Consider the following 16,831-nt stretch of genomic DNA (forward strand, 5'->3'; position numbering starts at 1 on the left):
AATCAGTCCCGGCAGTCAAGCATGGGCGAGCCCAATACAGGGGAAGGACACTCAGGTGTGTAAATTTATTTCCCTTTACAGTGATGGCGCCCCCAGCTTAGCAGGACACAGCTGTCGACTTTTCATTAATACTCTTACTATAGGAGGTAGTAGTAAAACAAAGAGGTAAAGTTATCTGTTTTTCATTCCCCTCTAGAGTTAGGCAGGGAACATGTGGAGCCATTTCTTTCTGTACATTGGGATGTCCCTTGAATCTTCCTCAGAGATGTTGAAGAAACTTTGATGGAGGTGCTCTGCAATCCTCTCCCAAAGGTTTCTAGGGATGGCAGCCTTATGTCTTTCTCCACAGTAGGATATTTTACCAACCTAGTCGGTGATAACTTTGGCAGGCACCATTGCAGGAATTAAACTAGCAGCATATGAGCCTGGTGGGCTTCGAGATGCCAGCAGCAGCTGTGCTCTCTGTGCCTTTGTTACCCTCAGGAGAGATCAGCTAAAATCACCACCACCTGTGGAAAATGATGCCAGTATTCAGTGCCACTGCCCTTTATTCATAGTTTAATGTAACTGAGCAATTCTATCTTCCTTTCCCTCCATCCTCATCATGGCTGGTGCTGTGAGTGGCCATACAGGCACAAGCACTCTGAAGTAGAAGTGTCAATGATCCTGTCTTGTTTTAAAACTTTAGGGAAGCCAGAGAATGGAGTTCTGAATCTTAACTTTTGCTTTCCATTGTGACTATCCTGACAGTGGTACCTCGGTGTGTTTTATCTGTAGCTGCTGCCACTGCAGCCTTGAGGGGTTCCCATTTCACATCTGTGGAACGCCTGAGCCAAAAAAGGAGTAAAAAGAAGAGGACTCAGGATGACATGTTCAGTGAGGTTCTGCAAGGGAGTGCTGCATCATACCATGAAAAGAGGACCTGGAGGATGACTACTGCAGACTGTATGGAGAAAGTCTCAGCAGGAAAAGGAGAGGGAAATGTACCAGGACATAATGGGTCTTCTCCGGCAGCAAACACCAGTGCTGCAGATTCTTGTAGACCTACAGATTCAACAATCCAGGCTCATCTCCCCTTTGCAATCCTTGGAGATCTCCATGGTCACTACTCCCTACACCCCCACCATTCCATGTGGCATCAGGGTCCATTTCCCTGTCCCTACCACTCATCAGTTGGGAACAGTAAGGACAACCGCAGCTTCACATACATGGAACTGTGAGAGCCCTGGTTGTTGTATGGATAGCTAATATGGACATGAATGTTTCTTCCCCTTTAAGCTCTGTTCCATAAATTTATTAAGGGTTTAATGTATTTGCTTTTAACTTGCCCAGAATTTTTGAAGCATTTTGTTACTCAATAAAACTCTATTGTTTGGAAAATAATTCATCTTCATTAGTTCCCAACACTAGCGGCAGTGAAAGCACCCACTTACTTGTTATTGTACACTGTGACACTACTTGTAGCATCAGTGACAAACACAGTGTAATAATCATAAATGTACAGCAAGCGCTGCAAAATGAATAAGTGCACTGACAGAGCTACATTCATAGATGAACTCCAAGCATCACACAATTTCTAACAGGCCCCAAAACAGCAAGGCCAGGCAGAGGACAGTACACCACAATTCATTACTGTGGCTCACTGTTAAAGTGCTCTTTCAAAGCCTCCTTGAGCCATAGAGCTCCATGTTGAACTCTTCTGATAGCCCTTGTGTCTGCCTGTTCAAACTCAGCACCCAGCTACTCCGCCCCCACACCAGCAGTAACTTTGCCTTCTCAGCTTTATCAGGACACTGCAGGCAGCTATAACCAATAGGACATTTTTCTCACTGATATCTAATCTTATGAGTAAACAACGCCAGCGCCACTTCAATCTACCAAAAGCAATTCAATTGTCATTCTGCATCTGCTGCGCTGCTTATTGAATCTTTTCTTGGTGCTGTGGGGGTAGCTGGTGTACAGCTTCCTGAGCCAGGGGACTGGGGTGGGATGGGTCCCCAAGATCACTACTGGCATTTCAATATCACCAATGGTAATAGGCCAGTTGGGAAAGAAAGTCCCTGTCTGTAGCTTTTTGAACAGTCCTGTATTCTTAAAGATGCGAGTCTCATGCACCTTTCCTGACCAACCAACACGGATGTCAGTGAAGCATCCCGTGATCCACCAACCAGAGGTGGCAGGTATAATGGGCCTGGGGAGGCTAAGACTCCCCAAACAGCTGCTGCTGGAGGCTCCCGCTCTGCCCACATTCTGCCCCAGGCGCCACTCCAACTCAGCCGGAGGCTCCGCCACCCACTGCTTGCGCCTCTTTGCCCGCTCCCCTGAGAGTTGGGGCAGGGTTACCCCTCTGCGCAAGGGGTATGGAGCTGTGGGGCGAGGAGGGGCTCTCCACATGGACAGGGGGAAGAGCCGCCCCCTCCACTCTCCCAGGCCCCTGTGAGAGGGTGGAGTTTCCTGGGATGCCCCTCCAACTACTTGGGGACTGAGCCCAGCAAGTCCCCGGCTGCTGGTAGGGAGGGATCAGAGCTACAGATAGGAGATGGACCAAAGCATCACCCTGGCCCCTGTGGAAAACATATTCCCCTTGGCCGCCGGGCTGGGCTGCTGAGCAGAACCAGGCAGGGATGAGCCTGACTCAGCTGGGACAAGGCAGTGGCTCGGGGAGAGACAATGGGGCAGAGGCACCAGTGGCAGGTGGGGGAGGGAGCCGAGCAAGGGTGGTGCAGGGGCAGGGCCTCAGGGGAGGGGGCAGAGCAGGGGGGCCACAGTACAAACACCGGTGCCCCCTCCCCCCCGCCCAGCCTCCCCAAAGGCCAGAGTCACCTGTCGCCCAGGCATCAGCACTTACATAACCATAGAAAAGTAGCCCTTTCTCTTCATGTACTCTGTGGCAAGGTGGTCTGGTGCCAAAATAGGGCTAGGCATGCCGTCTGTTGCTCCAGCACAGTTCAGGAACCCCACTGTTGTAAATCCATCCATTAGGTCCTGAACATTGCTGAGACTCACAGTCCTACATAGCAGAAGATGATTAATGGCCCTGTACACCTGCATTACAATGGCCCACACTGTAGATTTTCCGACTCCAAAATGGTTTCCCACTGACCGGTAGCAATCCAGCACTGCAAGTTTCCACAGTGCGATAACTGCTTGCTTCTTGATTGTCAGGGCAGCTCTCATTTTGGTGTCTCTGCACGGGAGGGCTGGGGCAAGTTCAGTGCACACATCCAAGAGCATGGCCTTGCACATCCGAAAGTTCTGCAGCCACTGCTCATCATCCCAAGCCTGAATTACAATGCAATTCTACAAGTCAGTGCTCATTTCTCAGGCCCAGAAGTGGTGCTCCATCATTTGCCACTGCTTTGGGAATGCCAACAACCTTGAATTGGTTCTCACTATGTCCCCCAGCAACCTGCCCTCCAGTAAATTGTCATGTTCCAAATGGCTCTTCAAATACTGGAGGACTGTGCATCTTGTACTTGCATCACTCATGACAGTAGTGCAGAGTTGTGCAGGCTCCATGCTTCTGTCAGTGATGGTGGACAACAAGTCCCACATGGGTTTGTGGGATTTCCAAAACAGGCATGAAAATTATGGGGTAGAGATGGTATTATGGGGTGGAGAAAGTTACATGATGGGAACTTGACACTGCAGTCCTGGTCACTTCTTCGTGACTCATTTTCTGCCTCACGATGCATTGCCAAAACTTCCCAAAAGACAGTGCCCTGGACAGTGGCAAGTTGCACACTAGGATGCCTACCTATGGTGCACCACTCTGTGCATCGAAACAAGCTGTCCTTTTGAGTAGATGCAGCACCAGTGCAAGGAGCCAAATATGTACATGCACAAGCGATATACTAACTGCAGCGGCTTTCTGCCAACACGACTTGTGTCAGCAAAACTTTGTAGTGTAGACATGCTCCTAAATTTGGTAGGATTGTTCTAATATAAAGGGATGAGTGAGGAAGAAAAATGTCATTATCTGAATACTTATTGCATTTCAAAATCACATTAGTGAAATGTTTGAACTTGCAGGAGACGATGTGTTCTTAGTTAAATGAAACAATTTTAGTACTCTTTGTGGAAGAAAATTCTTTGTTTTGGTATAATAGTGAAGAAAAACTAATTTGCAACAGGAAGAAAAAGGAGTTAGGCACAAAACTTCTCCCTATCTGCAGATAAGTATATTTATTCATGCAGGGAAGGGTTTATGTAAACACAAGCTAGGTGGGAGGAAAATGTATTGCAATCCAAGGAGTAAAAAAAAGATAAAATAATAATAAATCTAAAATTCTTTATCATTAAGTAGTAGAGCTGGCAATAGCATAGCCTCACTTAAATGCTATTGTTGTACAATGCTGAATAACAGAAGCAGCAAAATACTGTATGACATTATTCCAGTTAAAAATTTGCAACTATACAAAATCCATCTGGCCATTTCAAGTGGATTAAAAACCATCAAATTATTACAATTATGTTTAAGATCTATCAGAGAATCATCAATGAGTGGGGTGTTTCTAGTGCTTTCCAGCAGAGGCAGATTTTTGGCCCAATGCAATTCAATAATTTTATCAGTGACCTGGAAGAAAATACAAAATACAAATACAAATAAAATTTGCACGGGACACAAAGATTATTGGTGTGAATTGTGGAGGTAAATAATGATGAGGAAAGGGCAACTTGTGTCTGGATTGCTTGGTAAACTGGGCAAAACGAAACAACCTTCATTGTAATATAGTCAAATGAAGGTCATGCATGGGATGTGGGATTGTATCCTGGAAATAGTGACTATGAAAAGGACTTAGGTGTCACTGTAGATGATTAACTGAAAATAGTATCCAATACTATAATTTTGGCAAAAATGGCTAAAATAGTCCTTGGGTTTTATACAGAAGAAATACCACATAAGAGTAAGGAGGTGAAATTACCTCTGCACACAGCATTGTCAAGACAAGCACTGTTCCAAGTATGATTGAGGCCTGGTAGAACCAAGTCTCAATTGCACTTTCTGCAATGCAAAAAATGTTTTTGTCTCATCTACATTAAAAATATCGCTGGTTTCAACACCAAGTCAGCAACCCACTGCTGGCAACTGAGCTTTGAGTCAATTTTCTAGTGTAGATGGGACTTGCATGCCATTTATTTCTTGCATTCATAAAGCTTGATGGTCTAATGTTTCCATCATGAATGTCAGACCTCAAGTAAAAAGAATGAGAGACCTGTAGCACTTTAAAGACTAACAAATTTAATTTCTGCAAGCTACAGGACTCTCGGGTTTTTTTGCTGTATACAGACTAACACGGCTACCCCTCTGGAACTTTTCACCATGGAAGACCTCAAGTAGTCTACAAACAAATGTTGAAGTTGTCCACAGAAAAGACACCTTGATCTATGAGAGTAATTTAGACTTGTTTCATTATAAGACAGCCTCAGTGTTACTAAAAGCCAGAACTACTCCTATTGTAAGGCCACTCCACCGGGCGGGGCTGATTCTCCAGTCATTACCAATAATATAAAATGAAGAGTAATTCAGAGTTATCATCATAGAGTAGAAATAGTAACCTTATGAATTAATGAGCATAATTAAATTTAGCCATGGTGTGAGGTATGAGCAGGCACAATGACACAATGAGAGTTGCTCCTTCTTACCCCTGAGCTGAATTTGACCCATTGGGTTTAGAATTCTGGAACTTTAAAAGGAAATGGTGGTATTTACATAAGTAATTTTCACAATTATTAGCTACACGTTCTCAGTTTTGGAAACTGTCAATCTTCTAACATTTACAAAAGCTATTTGCTAGCTCCTCTCAGCTGAAGATTTCAACCAAAATATTCTTTGGGCAAGAATGTGGAGTGATTTATTTTCAATTTTATTTGCTAGCAAAGTTATAATTAAATAAATTCTGCCTTAATTAAAATCTGTTTGATTAATCAGAAATAGTCTGTGGCTATATGGATTTGACTGTGCCCAGGCTTCCAAGAATAGAATCTCTTCTTCTCCCCATCCAGATTTCCTACCTTAGCCCTGTCTGTTTACACATACTGAGTCTATCCCATTACAACACTACATTCTCTCTCTGTCCAGGAAAGCAAACTGGATATGAAACTGCAGCTAGATTAAATAACTAACTCCCACCAGGGCTGTTAGTATAGCTCCCTCTCTGCTGCATCTTACACTTCACTGCACTTGAAGTGCTGGGCTGTGTCAGACTTCAGTGGCTCCAAATTTAAATCTTAGGTTTGGTTCTTAGGTCAAAGTCTCCAAGGTAGATAGATGTGCATATATTTAAATACTCAGTACTGTTTGGGGCTCTCACGGAATTTATGGATTATCTCATAGTTTCTCTTGCTCTGTCTTTGTAAAGATTGCACCTCAACATGCATACAGACATCACTGTCATTAGTGGATAGAGAACCCAGGACCTTCAGAGCTGTGATCTTCAGTTTAGACATTGCTATCTTAATTCTATTATAAAGAGGCTACGAATAGCACTGGAGTGTCAAGCCTTATCTAATGACTTCTTGATTTCATGTAAGTACAGTATTTCCAATAATTATATGACATAAGATCTTATAGTGTGGCCATGAAAAACATATAGACAATGAGACTATGGCATCAATCACCCTAATGGATGAAAAAACTAATCTTTACCCCTGTAAGTCAAGAACTGCTGCTATATCATAAACATCTTTAAAATTATAAACTATAATTATGCTCATATAAATAAGCATAGGTCATCTGGCAGTCACCACTGATTGTCCACTTTTCCCACAAGCTCCTTTATGCTTTCTTCCATGCCATTTCATGAAGAAAACACTCTGCTCAAGCTACTACTGTTAGTGATTTTCAGACAATCAAATACAGATGGACCCTGCCCCTAAGAGTTCACAGTCTAAGGAGACAATGGGGTTGGAGGAAGAGGAGCAACAAACAGCTATTTTTTCTTTTTCCAGTGAGAGGCTACCAGTAACTGAGCAGCTACTAGCAAATGAGAAATTAATTCTACATTTCTCTTTTGTGACCATTTCCACTAGGGAACCCTAGAAAGATTAACAAAGGATCATTTGGTAATAAATATCCAACAATTTGTGATATTTGGTTACTGATTGCATCTCAATACTCTCTAATGACTGGACACATCCACTATACATGCATAAGATCTCGTCTTTCACTACTATTTCTCCAACATTTATCCCCATTCAATCTATTTAACTTGACTGATGTGAGGTACCATTGATGCAGTATCTTAAAGAAATTTTCTTTTATTGTGCTACAAGACTGAGGTTGCTGGTCCTCTTTTCCAGATCAAACCCCATTTTTCTGGTGTAATTTGTCAAGACACATCCTTTTCCCAGCATTTCATATCTGGACTTTTTTTGTTAGGTGAGTTGTCTGCAAAGATTGATATCAATTAGTTTTAATTTTTTTGTCTCCTAATTGACCATATGCCGTCACTTCTATTAAAGTTAGCTTTTAGTATAAAACAGGTTTTCTAGAAAGTTGAGAAACATAACATCTGACCTGAAAGTACTAGTATTATGGAAGAGTGGGTCAGTTAAACTTAGTTTTGATCTCTAAATAAGTTAGAAAATTTATTTACTAAATTGCTGGCCAATTGTGTGTATTCCATGGCTCTTCCAACCTTTGAAACTTTATAGTTCACAATTTCGGTTAAGATCTTGATTATTTGCAACGGGTGTCATTGGTGAGGGAAAAGAACTTATCTTATCTCTAGTTCTATCCCAACCTGTAGAGTAGGCTTTCCTAAAGGATGTGTATACATTTCTGCACGGCGTGATTTTTTTTTTTTTATTAATCCATAGCCTAGCAATGTTTACATTATTGAACAAGAAAATTGCAGCAAAAACCCAGTGGTTAGAGTACCCCAATCCACTACTACTTTGAACTAGCTGTCTTGAGAAAACTCTAGAATACTTGGAACACTTAATCCACCCTGTTTAATAGGTCTGTACAAAGCACCTGCACTTGCTCTTATTCTTTTTGTGTGCCATATAAATTTGAACAACATCCTCTGTATTTCTGCTAGTGTTTTACCTGGGATACTCACAGAAAGATTTTGAAACAAGAAAGATATCCTTGGCACAACATTCACTCTGACTGTGGCTAGTCTTCCCAACCAAGAAATTGTATACTCCTGCAGCACTCCAGATTTTCTTCCATTTGCTGAAGTGTGGTTTGATATTTTAATCATAGAGCTTTTCTACACTGATTGAAATTTGAATTCCCATGTACCTCACAGAATTTGTTGCCCAAATATTTTCTGGAGGAGTGACTTTTCAGTGTCTGGCAAATTTATAGCTAGCATTTCAGATTTAGCATAATTTAATCCAGATATTTTCCAGTATTTTTTTTTTTTAATTCCTTAAAACAAGTGTTTTTTGCTTTGAGTTGGGAGCATACACTGAGTCCACTGCTACTACTAACCCTGCAATTGTGCTCTTCAACAATATAAATCATCTTTGCTTATTCTAAAATTGACCTTTAATCTGAAAAGGTACATGTTTAGAAAATACTATGCCCACTCCTCTTTTCTTTTGCTGAACCAAAAAATATCTGTTGAAACCAATTACCTTTCATGCCCATAATTTGCCCTTTCTGAAAATGAGTTTCTTGCCATAGAATAATTTAAGGGTGGATTTTTTAAAATTCTACCAGCACTTTTTTCCTTTTAATGACATTATTTAACTCTTTCACATTCAAAGACATTACTTTAAAAGGAAGAGCCACTGAAAGTAACTATTTAGCTTATTGAAAATTTTGAAATTACTGTGATTCTTTAGCAGTTTGATGGCATGAACCCTTTTGTTGCCAAAGTCTCTCTTGTTTCTAATTATGTAGCATTCATGATTGTGTGCCAGCTTGGTTTCTGTTTGTAAACTTTTATCTATTTCTTGTATTGATATGCCACCACCATCCTAGCTCCCTCCCCTCTCCTGCATTCCCCTTACTCTAAATCCACAAATGAAATACCAATTTAACACATAAAACAGTCCCCAAATGACTGTGCTTTGTTGAACCAAAAACCCCTGGACTCTCCCCATAAGCACTTGAACTGCTTCTCTTGCAATCCAAAGGAGATACATTCTCCATCTATGGGACTTTGATCCCCACCACTAGGGACAGACTGCCACCTGATCATTTGAATTATGGGGAGGGAACCCTTAAAGGCTCCTCCGCACCCACTCTCTATTTTCTCCAATCTCCTACATCCTTGGAATGCCCCCCTTCTTGTCCTGTATTTCCTCTATGTTTTAAAACACAGAAGACAGATATTATGGATCACCCCAATTAAAACAAATGTCCTACTATTTTCTTTTAACATTAACATAGTTACAGTTCAGCTGTTCATTTCTGGTGACTCCCAAGAAGTCCCTTCTGGTTAGTCTTTAGATTTCTCCTCAGGTATCTGAGTTCTCTTATTCAGTTTCACTTCTTCCATTGCCTGTATGGTCTCTAGTCTTCTGTCTTTTCTTCTCTTTTTCCTGGGTTTCACCATTCCCCAAGAGTTTTTCAGTAGCTTATCTGTACTTACTACCTCTGGAGAGTCTTCTTGTATGTCCGGGACTTGGATTTCTACCCCAAGTGACTGGATTGTATTTTTTCCTTGTTTAAAGTTTCTTACTGTATAATACTGATTTTGGAAACTGATGAGAATTTAAATGGGAGTCCTCATCTCTAGCAACTATCTGCACCCCTGAGTGTTGCTGTAATTTCCTCCAGCTCTCTTCTCTTTGTTAAGGTGAGTGCAGAGAGATCATGGAAAATCTGCAGCTCCTGGCCTTTGAGTATGAGCTCTGAATGCTCTCCGACCTTTTTCATAATTAAATTCTTTTGACGATAATCATGAAATTTCACAATTAGGTCTCCAGATGTATTATTATGATGAGGCCCAGGCAGAGGGAGCAGTGCCCTGTGTATTCTCTCCACTTTTACCTCTTCCAGAGAGCTTAGATGTAACAACTCCACAATTAAAGTTTGTACACATCAGATGGGTTTCCTCCTCCTGTGTTTTCAGGCAGACCCTTAATTCTGATGGTGTTCCTTCTTGATCTGTTTTCAATTAATTTCAGCTGCATCTCTCTCTCTGCTCCCTCAGTGCCATCTGGTTCTATAGCTCAGTTTCTCTCACCTGCTTTTCTCAGACCAGTCTCTAGAACAATGACTTGCTCTTCCAAGTCAGCAACTTCCTTCTTTACTGCAAGAAGCTTGATCGTCAGAGATATCTCCAGAATGTCTGCTCTGGTAGCCAATTGATTTTCTTCAGCTCTGGCATTTCTGCCTGATTTGGTTGCCGTGAGTTCACTTGGAGTCTGAGAGATTTCTCTATGCTGAAAGCCAGAAACATTCTTCTCAGTGAGTTATCTTTTTAATTTTTCAGAATTTCTTGGATAATCCATCCTCTGCAACACTATGCTCTATTTTTGTGGGGAGTTTAGTAGGTTTGTGGTGTGGGAGTCGATGGAGGCTTCGCTATCCCCTCAGAGCTCAGGCTTCAGACAGCCATGTTATTTTGGCCCCTGATGGTCTCCTCTCCAGATCTATTTTAACCATGCACTCTATGAAAAATTGCCAAATTATAACCACTAGATAGATGACCAATAAGGACTTATTTTATAGCTCATACAAAAAATTAATCAACTGAAAATCATGTGGCTGTGCACATATCTGACTAATATTATTATTGTTTTCCACCTCATTTCTCCCAATTATTTGTTACACTCACACAGAAACTGCCATTCTGAATCAAACCTAAGGGTAACCCAGTATCCCATCTCAAACAATGGCCAGCATCAGATACTTCAGAGGAAGGTGAAGTAACGCCACAGTAGGCAGATCTGGGATAATCTGTCCCCCAGGAAGGTCTCATCCTAATCCCTAAATCAGAAAATAGTTTAAAAAACCCTGAAGCAAGAAGTTTTATATCCTTTCCAAAATTTCTTGGGATTAACTATTAAAACTCTGGATACTCTTATTATCCATATAAATGTCCAATCCCTCTTTGAATCTTGGTAGATTCTTGATGTCACTGACATTATGCAGCAATGCGTTCCCCAGCCTAATTCTGTGTTAAAATAAATTGTCATTATCTTCTTGTGTTATAAGACAGGGAGAACAGCAGCTCCGGATCTACCTACTCTAAACTATTCAGTATTTTATATGCTTTTATCATGTCCTCTCTTATTTATCTCCTTTCTTTTCAATATCTCTTAATATGAGTGGTCCATCCCACTAGTCATTCACATGTTGCCTCTTGTTTCAGTTAGACTATCACTTTTATGAAGTAAGGACCCTGTTTTATTCTGTCAGTACAGTGCCCAACAAAATAGTATCCTGATCTGATGGGGCCAGTTAGGGGCTACCATAGTACAAATAAATAAGATACACTGGAAGAAATTCACTTATTTTGTGATCTTCTAATGACTCCTGATACTTAAATTAAGGAATCACTTCAATAAAATTACAGCAACATATTTACTACCTTCATACAGCTCCACAAAATGCTTTGTTATTTAATATTACGTAGGACAACTCAAATTGGACAGTGTTCTTATTGCAATTAAAAGTTCAGAGATGCTACATTTTTATATACGATACTGCAAACATTTTTTAAAATATTAGGAATACAAAGTTATATCAGCAGTTAATTTAAGAAAAATATTTTAAAATATTTTGAAAAGCTTTCACTTCCTTTTTGTCTTATTAAAACATCTTGAGAAGGTAGTAAAACTTTGGCCCTGCTGTTTTAAAGCCAAATCCTTCTTGCTTTACTCATCAAGCAAACACTCAATACATTTACTTGTATGAGCCAGGTGATCAGGGTTTAACTTTTAGTCATGTTATGGAGCTCATGCAATTCAAAGCAAATGCATAATTTGAGGAGCATAAACAATCAAACAAACCACCTTACGACCTGATCTACCGCTTCTTGCACACCCAAAACTCTCATTTACTTCAGTGGGAGGTTTGGACATGCCAAGAATGCAGAACAGGAGATGTGTAAATTAAGTACATCTAGGACCCAATCCTGCAGTCATTTCTCAGAGTCAGGGTCCAGTCCTAATGTCCTTTCTCAAATAAAACTGTCATTTACTGCAATCAGTCTTGTGTCTGAGTGAGAGCTGCAGGATCAAGCCCAAAGCATCATCTCCCCCTCAAAAATTACGGGGCATCATGCTAAGGAGTAATTCAAAGACAGAAAAAAAAAACCATGAGACATTTTAGTTAGTTATATTTTATAATCACTTTAGTAAGGACCATGTTATTCATTCACAGAGAAAAATATCTGGGTAGAGAGAAAAGAATAATTGAAATTATTTCAGCTTTACATTTGTGATAGAAACTTGTTTAGATTGCTTATTGCAAGAAGTTATGTCATGTTTAAATTACTGATTATTATACTTTATTTTCTTTAAACTAAGAAGATTGTTCATTAAAGTGACATTCTTCAATGAAAACACTGTAAAAATAGTTTAGTTTCTAAAAAAAACCAACTAAAACAATTCACATTACTATGAAAGGATGTTTTTCTATTTCTAAATGAGAAGTCATTTCCCTGGAACCAAGTGTAATTTTGTTTATTAAAGATGCCAACTTTTTCAAATCTGGGTGGCTAAAATGAGGCACTTAAACTTGTGAGTTAATTATTTCAGAGCTCTTGAGCTCCTGCTGAAGTCAACAGGAGTTCAGAGGTGTTGAGCACTTTTGAAATACAGACCACTTATTTAAGTGATTGACTTTAAGAACACTCATCTGAAAATTTTGGCCACAGATTTAATAGCAAAAACTTTATTTTAAAACTAAAACCAAGAATCAATCAATAGTGATTTCCACAACACATTATACAGTAAAACTAATTATCAGCATTATAAAAATATGTAACTTCTATATTTTGTTCCTTATGTAGGGCTGTAGATAAAATGCAGAAAGTAGACAAATTGATTTCAAGGCAAACAATTTGTCACTAGAATGTTTTTAAATGTTTTAGTATGTAATAAAATCTAAAAAAAAAGAGTAGTAATAGTATGGTTACTTGGTAATTTTGTTTTTTTCCAGGTATTAGTAATTTCCACCCACATTTGATGGAAATGTCAGATCCTAATCCCCCAAATATATAAGATCATAGACAAAAACCAAACAACACTGCTCCTCATGTAAGAGTTTGTAAATTAGAAAATTACATAGACAATTGCATTAGCAATAAGTGTCAGCACTGTGATATTGCAATAGTCATTTGTATCCTCAAGTAAAACTTATAATTAGGCATTGCAAATTAATTTTTATCAGTTGAAAATCACTTCTCCATATACCACTCAAATGGTATTTTATGACACCAATGCCTACAACAAAGGTATATCAGAAATTAAGATTACCATATAACAAGGCACGCCTCTTCCAAGAATCATCCCGAACAGATAGTAATATACCACAATTTAGAACTAACCAGGAGTGAAATCCTGGTCCCACTGAAGTCAATGAGAGTCTTCCATTGACTTCATAGAGCCAGGATTTCACATTAGAACTATAGAAAAATGTACTCAAACTGGCACCTGTTATAGGAATATTATTCATTCTTTCAACTCCTGCAATAAAACAAACCTTTTTCTTAAGTAATCAAAATAAATCCATCCAATTCACTGGAAACATGGTTTTCTACATTCTTAAAAAATACAGCAAATATAAAACAAACCATAATGCTGACAAAGTCTAAGACTGTCTTCTCATACTTTGCCAGATGATGTAATTAAACCTACACCTCCAACACTTAAAGTGTTCAGCAAAAAATTAGTAACAAAAACACCCTAATATAACAATTCCAAGTACAAATCTAAAAGATGCCCTTTTTATTCATGACAAATCATACAATTTCAAGAAAATATCCTGGAAACAGTATTCTACTGCTTAGTTCAACTCTAAATAAGTGAATATTAACAATAATAGTAATTTTTAAATTGGGAATCTTGTAGCAAAATCAGATTTAATACTATACCTTTGAGTTTAGAATAATCATGAATAAAAAACCAAAGAAGGGCAGACAGAAAACCAGATGAAGTTTGAACAAGTTTCTCTGTCATCATCCTCCAAGTTAAACTGAAGGGACTGGAATCTGCTTTGCTGAAGTGCTGTCATAATCTCCCACCAAGTCATTAGTGGTATGATAATGCATGGCAATATAGGATTTGGCAAATCCAAAAGTAGACTTTACTGGCTGTAAGCTATTTGGGGTGCTCACTTCCTGGGAAGGGCTGCTGTTATAGATGCTGTAATAAGGTTCGATACGAGTATTCATGGGGGTTGAGCTGCTCTGTGCATAGTGCTGATGCCCAACAGAAGCCTTGGGACTCAACACGCTTTCCTTAGAATGACTAGGACCACAAGCTTGGTCCACAAACTTTTTCTGAGGTTTTGGAGACAACATGTAGGCTGAATTGGTTTCATGATGGGATGACTTGTTCCTGTTGACTTCTAAGCTCCCTTTGCCCATGGCTCGAAGCCTTGTCTTCTGCTTGCAGCAGAAAAAAACCAGGGCTAAATACTGGAGACACCAAAGGACTCTCCTCCTAAGTCCAGCACTGTTACGGGAATATATAAAAGGATTTAATCCAGATTTGAAAAAAATGAGGGTAAATCCACACAGCTCGAACTGGAAGAGGATGAACCCACCATTACTGGATAGCACATCCTGCACTAAGGAGATCCCCAGGGGGAGACAACAAACTAAGACAGAGAGGACAATGACCACACATGTCACCACTGCTTTGGAGTCTTTAGCTGTGGACAAATTGACTGCAGACACCAGCTGGAGCCTAGTGGCTGCAGGAGCCGGCAACTGGCTCAGATTCTTACTGTAGCCATGGGTCTGGATATGCTGCAATTTATTGTAGTTCTGGTTCCTGTACAAAGCTGGCACAGCACATTGCACTCCATCCACTCCTCCTGTAGCAGGGGGTCCAATGAAATGCTGTGGTCTGGAGGCATCTACTGTGATGATGGGGGGACATTTCCTCACTTGTGCATTTCTCCTCAAAGCCTGGGCTATCATGATATAGGAGACTGAGACCACAGCTACACAGCAAATGAAGTCACTCACATACAAGTAGAGGATGATCTTCCCTTCGCCACTGATTAGGCTGGACATAGGGAGGCAGAGGCGGGACTTACGGGTCCTCAGAGTAGCCAAGGTAGCCAGGGTGAAGCTGGTGGCCCATAAGAGCAAGGTGAGCAGGAGGGTGCAAGGGAAGGAGGCAGTTCGGTTGGGCTGCTTCCCCAGTACCATCCGCAGCCGGTGCAGGGCAATCACAGCCACTGTCTTGAGAGACATGATGATGAAGCCAGAGCTCGTGAGGTGGAAAGTGAAGCAGAAAGCATCAGGAACACCGTTCACAGAGTTGAAGAACAGGACGAAGGCAAACATGGGGGCAGTTACCCCACAAATGAAGAGGTCACAGAAGGACAGGTTGAGGATCATAAAGTCAAAGTTAGTCCTGAATTTCCTGAAGGCGGGGTCGAAGAAGGACAAAAAGACAATGAGGTTGCCATAGGACCCCAGGCAAAAGATGATGGCCAGCAGAAAGGTGCAGATGACCAGCGTGGCTGTGTGGATGATCTCCTGGAGATTCCCCTGGAAAGAGGAAGAGGTGGAATTCCCGCTCAGAGAATGCAGCAGCTGTAGCGATGTGTTGAAGGGATCCAGATGCCTTTGGTCAGCCCACTCCTGCAGCCTGTCTGTCAGGTTCATCTTCACAAAAAAACCCACACTCTCACCCCCAAACGGGGAGTCCAGTGCCTCAACTCAGAGGTTTGGGGCAAGGTGGGTCCATGGTGGATGAAACCTGTACACCCTCCCACCCCCACCCAAAGGGAAAAAAAAGTCAGAGCAGAGAGATTAGCCCAGCGAAGAACACGAGTCACTGAATCAGAGCGGTCAGGAATGAGAGGGACCTAGCAGGGGACACACCTCATCCCCAGGGGCTGGGGCAGGTTTTCCCCCACAGCACGTTAGCCCTCATTGTATTAAACCTCCCAGCCACTAAAGCATTTGCCTCGGAACATTCTTGCGCGGCCAGTGCCCAGAGATCAGCCCTGCCCGCACCGCCCGCAGGCCGAAGGGGGGAGTTCTCCAGAGCGGGTGGCGTGGCGCGTACACCCCGGCCCAGGGCCAGAGAGAAACGCCAGTCCCTGCGCCCCCCGCAGCAGGGGAAGGCCCCGCTCAGCGCCTGGCCCCGCGCCCCAGGCGGAACGCAGCTCCCGCCCGCAGCGCCACACGCACAGCCCCGGGGCCGCGGGAGCAGGGGCAGCGCTGCCTCGCTTGCCCTCTTCGGCCCTCCCCGGCTCCCCTCCGCCAGCATTAGGGGAAGGGAGTCGCTGGGCCCAGGGGCGCGGCGGGGCAGGCGAAGGGCGAGCACAGCGCCCCGGGCTGGGGATGGGGGCGCGGCGGGACGCAGCAGCAGCAGCAGCCGCCGGCTCCTGCTCCGGGCCCGGAGGCGGGATGCACCCCGGCAGGGCTGGGCAGGGCCCCTGGCGCGCCCCGCTCTCCGGCCCCTCCTCCCGCAGGTGCGCCCGGCCCAGCTGCGCCCCAGACAGATGTGTGCGCCCAGCTGTTTTCTCTGGGAGCGGCCAGCGCAGCCCGGGCGCCGCCATCCGGGCAGCCGGGCCGGCTAGCGCCTCCTCCCGCCCCCAGCCCCGGGCCCGTTACCTCGCTGCCTGCGGCGGCTCTGCCCCGGCTGCTGCGGCGGCGGCGCCGTCCTGGCCCCCGGGCGGCCCGGCTCTCCCACGAGCGCGGGGCGGGCGCCTTCCTGGGCTGGGGGACAGGCG

General features: G+C 42.6%; 1 protein-coding gene across 1 annotated transcript; it reads right to left on the bottom strand.

The window, feature by feature from the left end:
- Window positions 1-12,250: 12,250 nt before the first annotated feature.
- On the bottom strand, window positions 12,251-15,866 carry GPR75 (G protein-coupled receptor 75). Its single transcript, XM_067565432.1, has one exon. It carries the CDS (start codon window positions 15,753-15,755, stop codon window positions 14,103-14,105), a length of 1,653 nt encoding a protein of 550 aa, XP_067421533.1. The 5' UTR covers window positions 15,756-15,866; the 3' UTR covers window positions 12,251-14,102.
- Between the last annotated feature and the right edge of the window lie 965 nt (window positions 15,867-16,831).

Source organism: Emydura macquarii, unplaced genomic scaffold, assembly GCF_026122565.2.
Source record: "Emydura macquarii macquarii isolate MOO-44397 ecotype Brisbane River unplaced genomic scaffold, CSIRO-AGI_Emac_v2 contig_2676, whole genome shotgun sequence".
Lineage (NCBI taxonomy): Eukaryota > Metazoa > Chordata > Testudines > Chelidae > Emydura > Emydura macquarii.

Excerpts from the sequence above, each read along its gene's own strand:
- GPR75 (XM_067565432.1), bottom strand. The coding sequence starts at position 15,755 with ATGAACCTGACAGACAGGCTGCAGGAGTGGGCTGACCAAAGGCATCTG.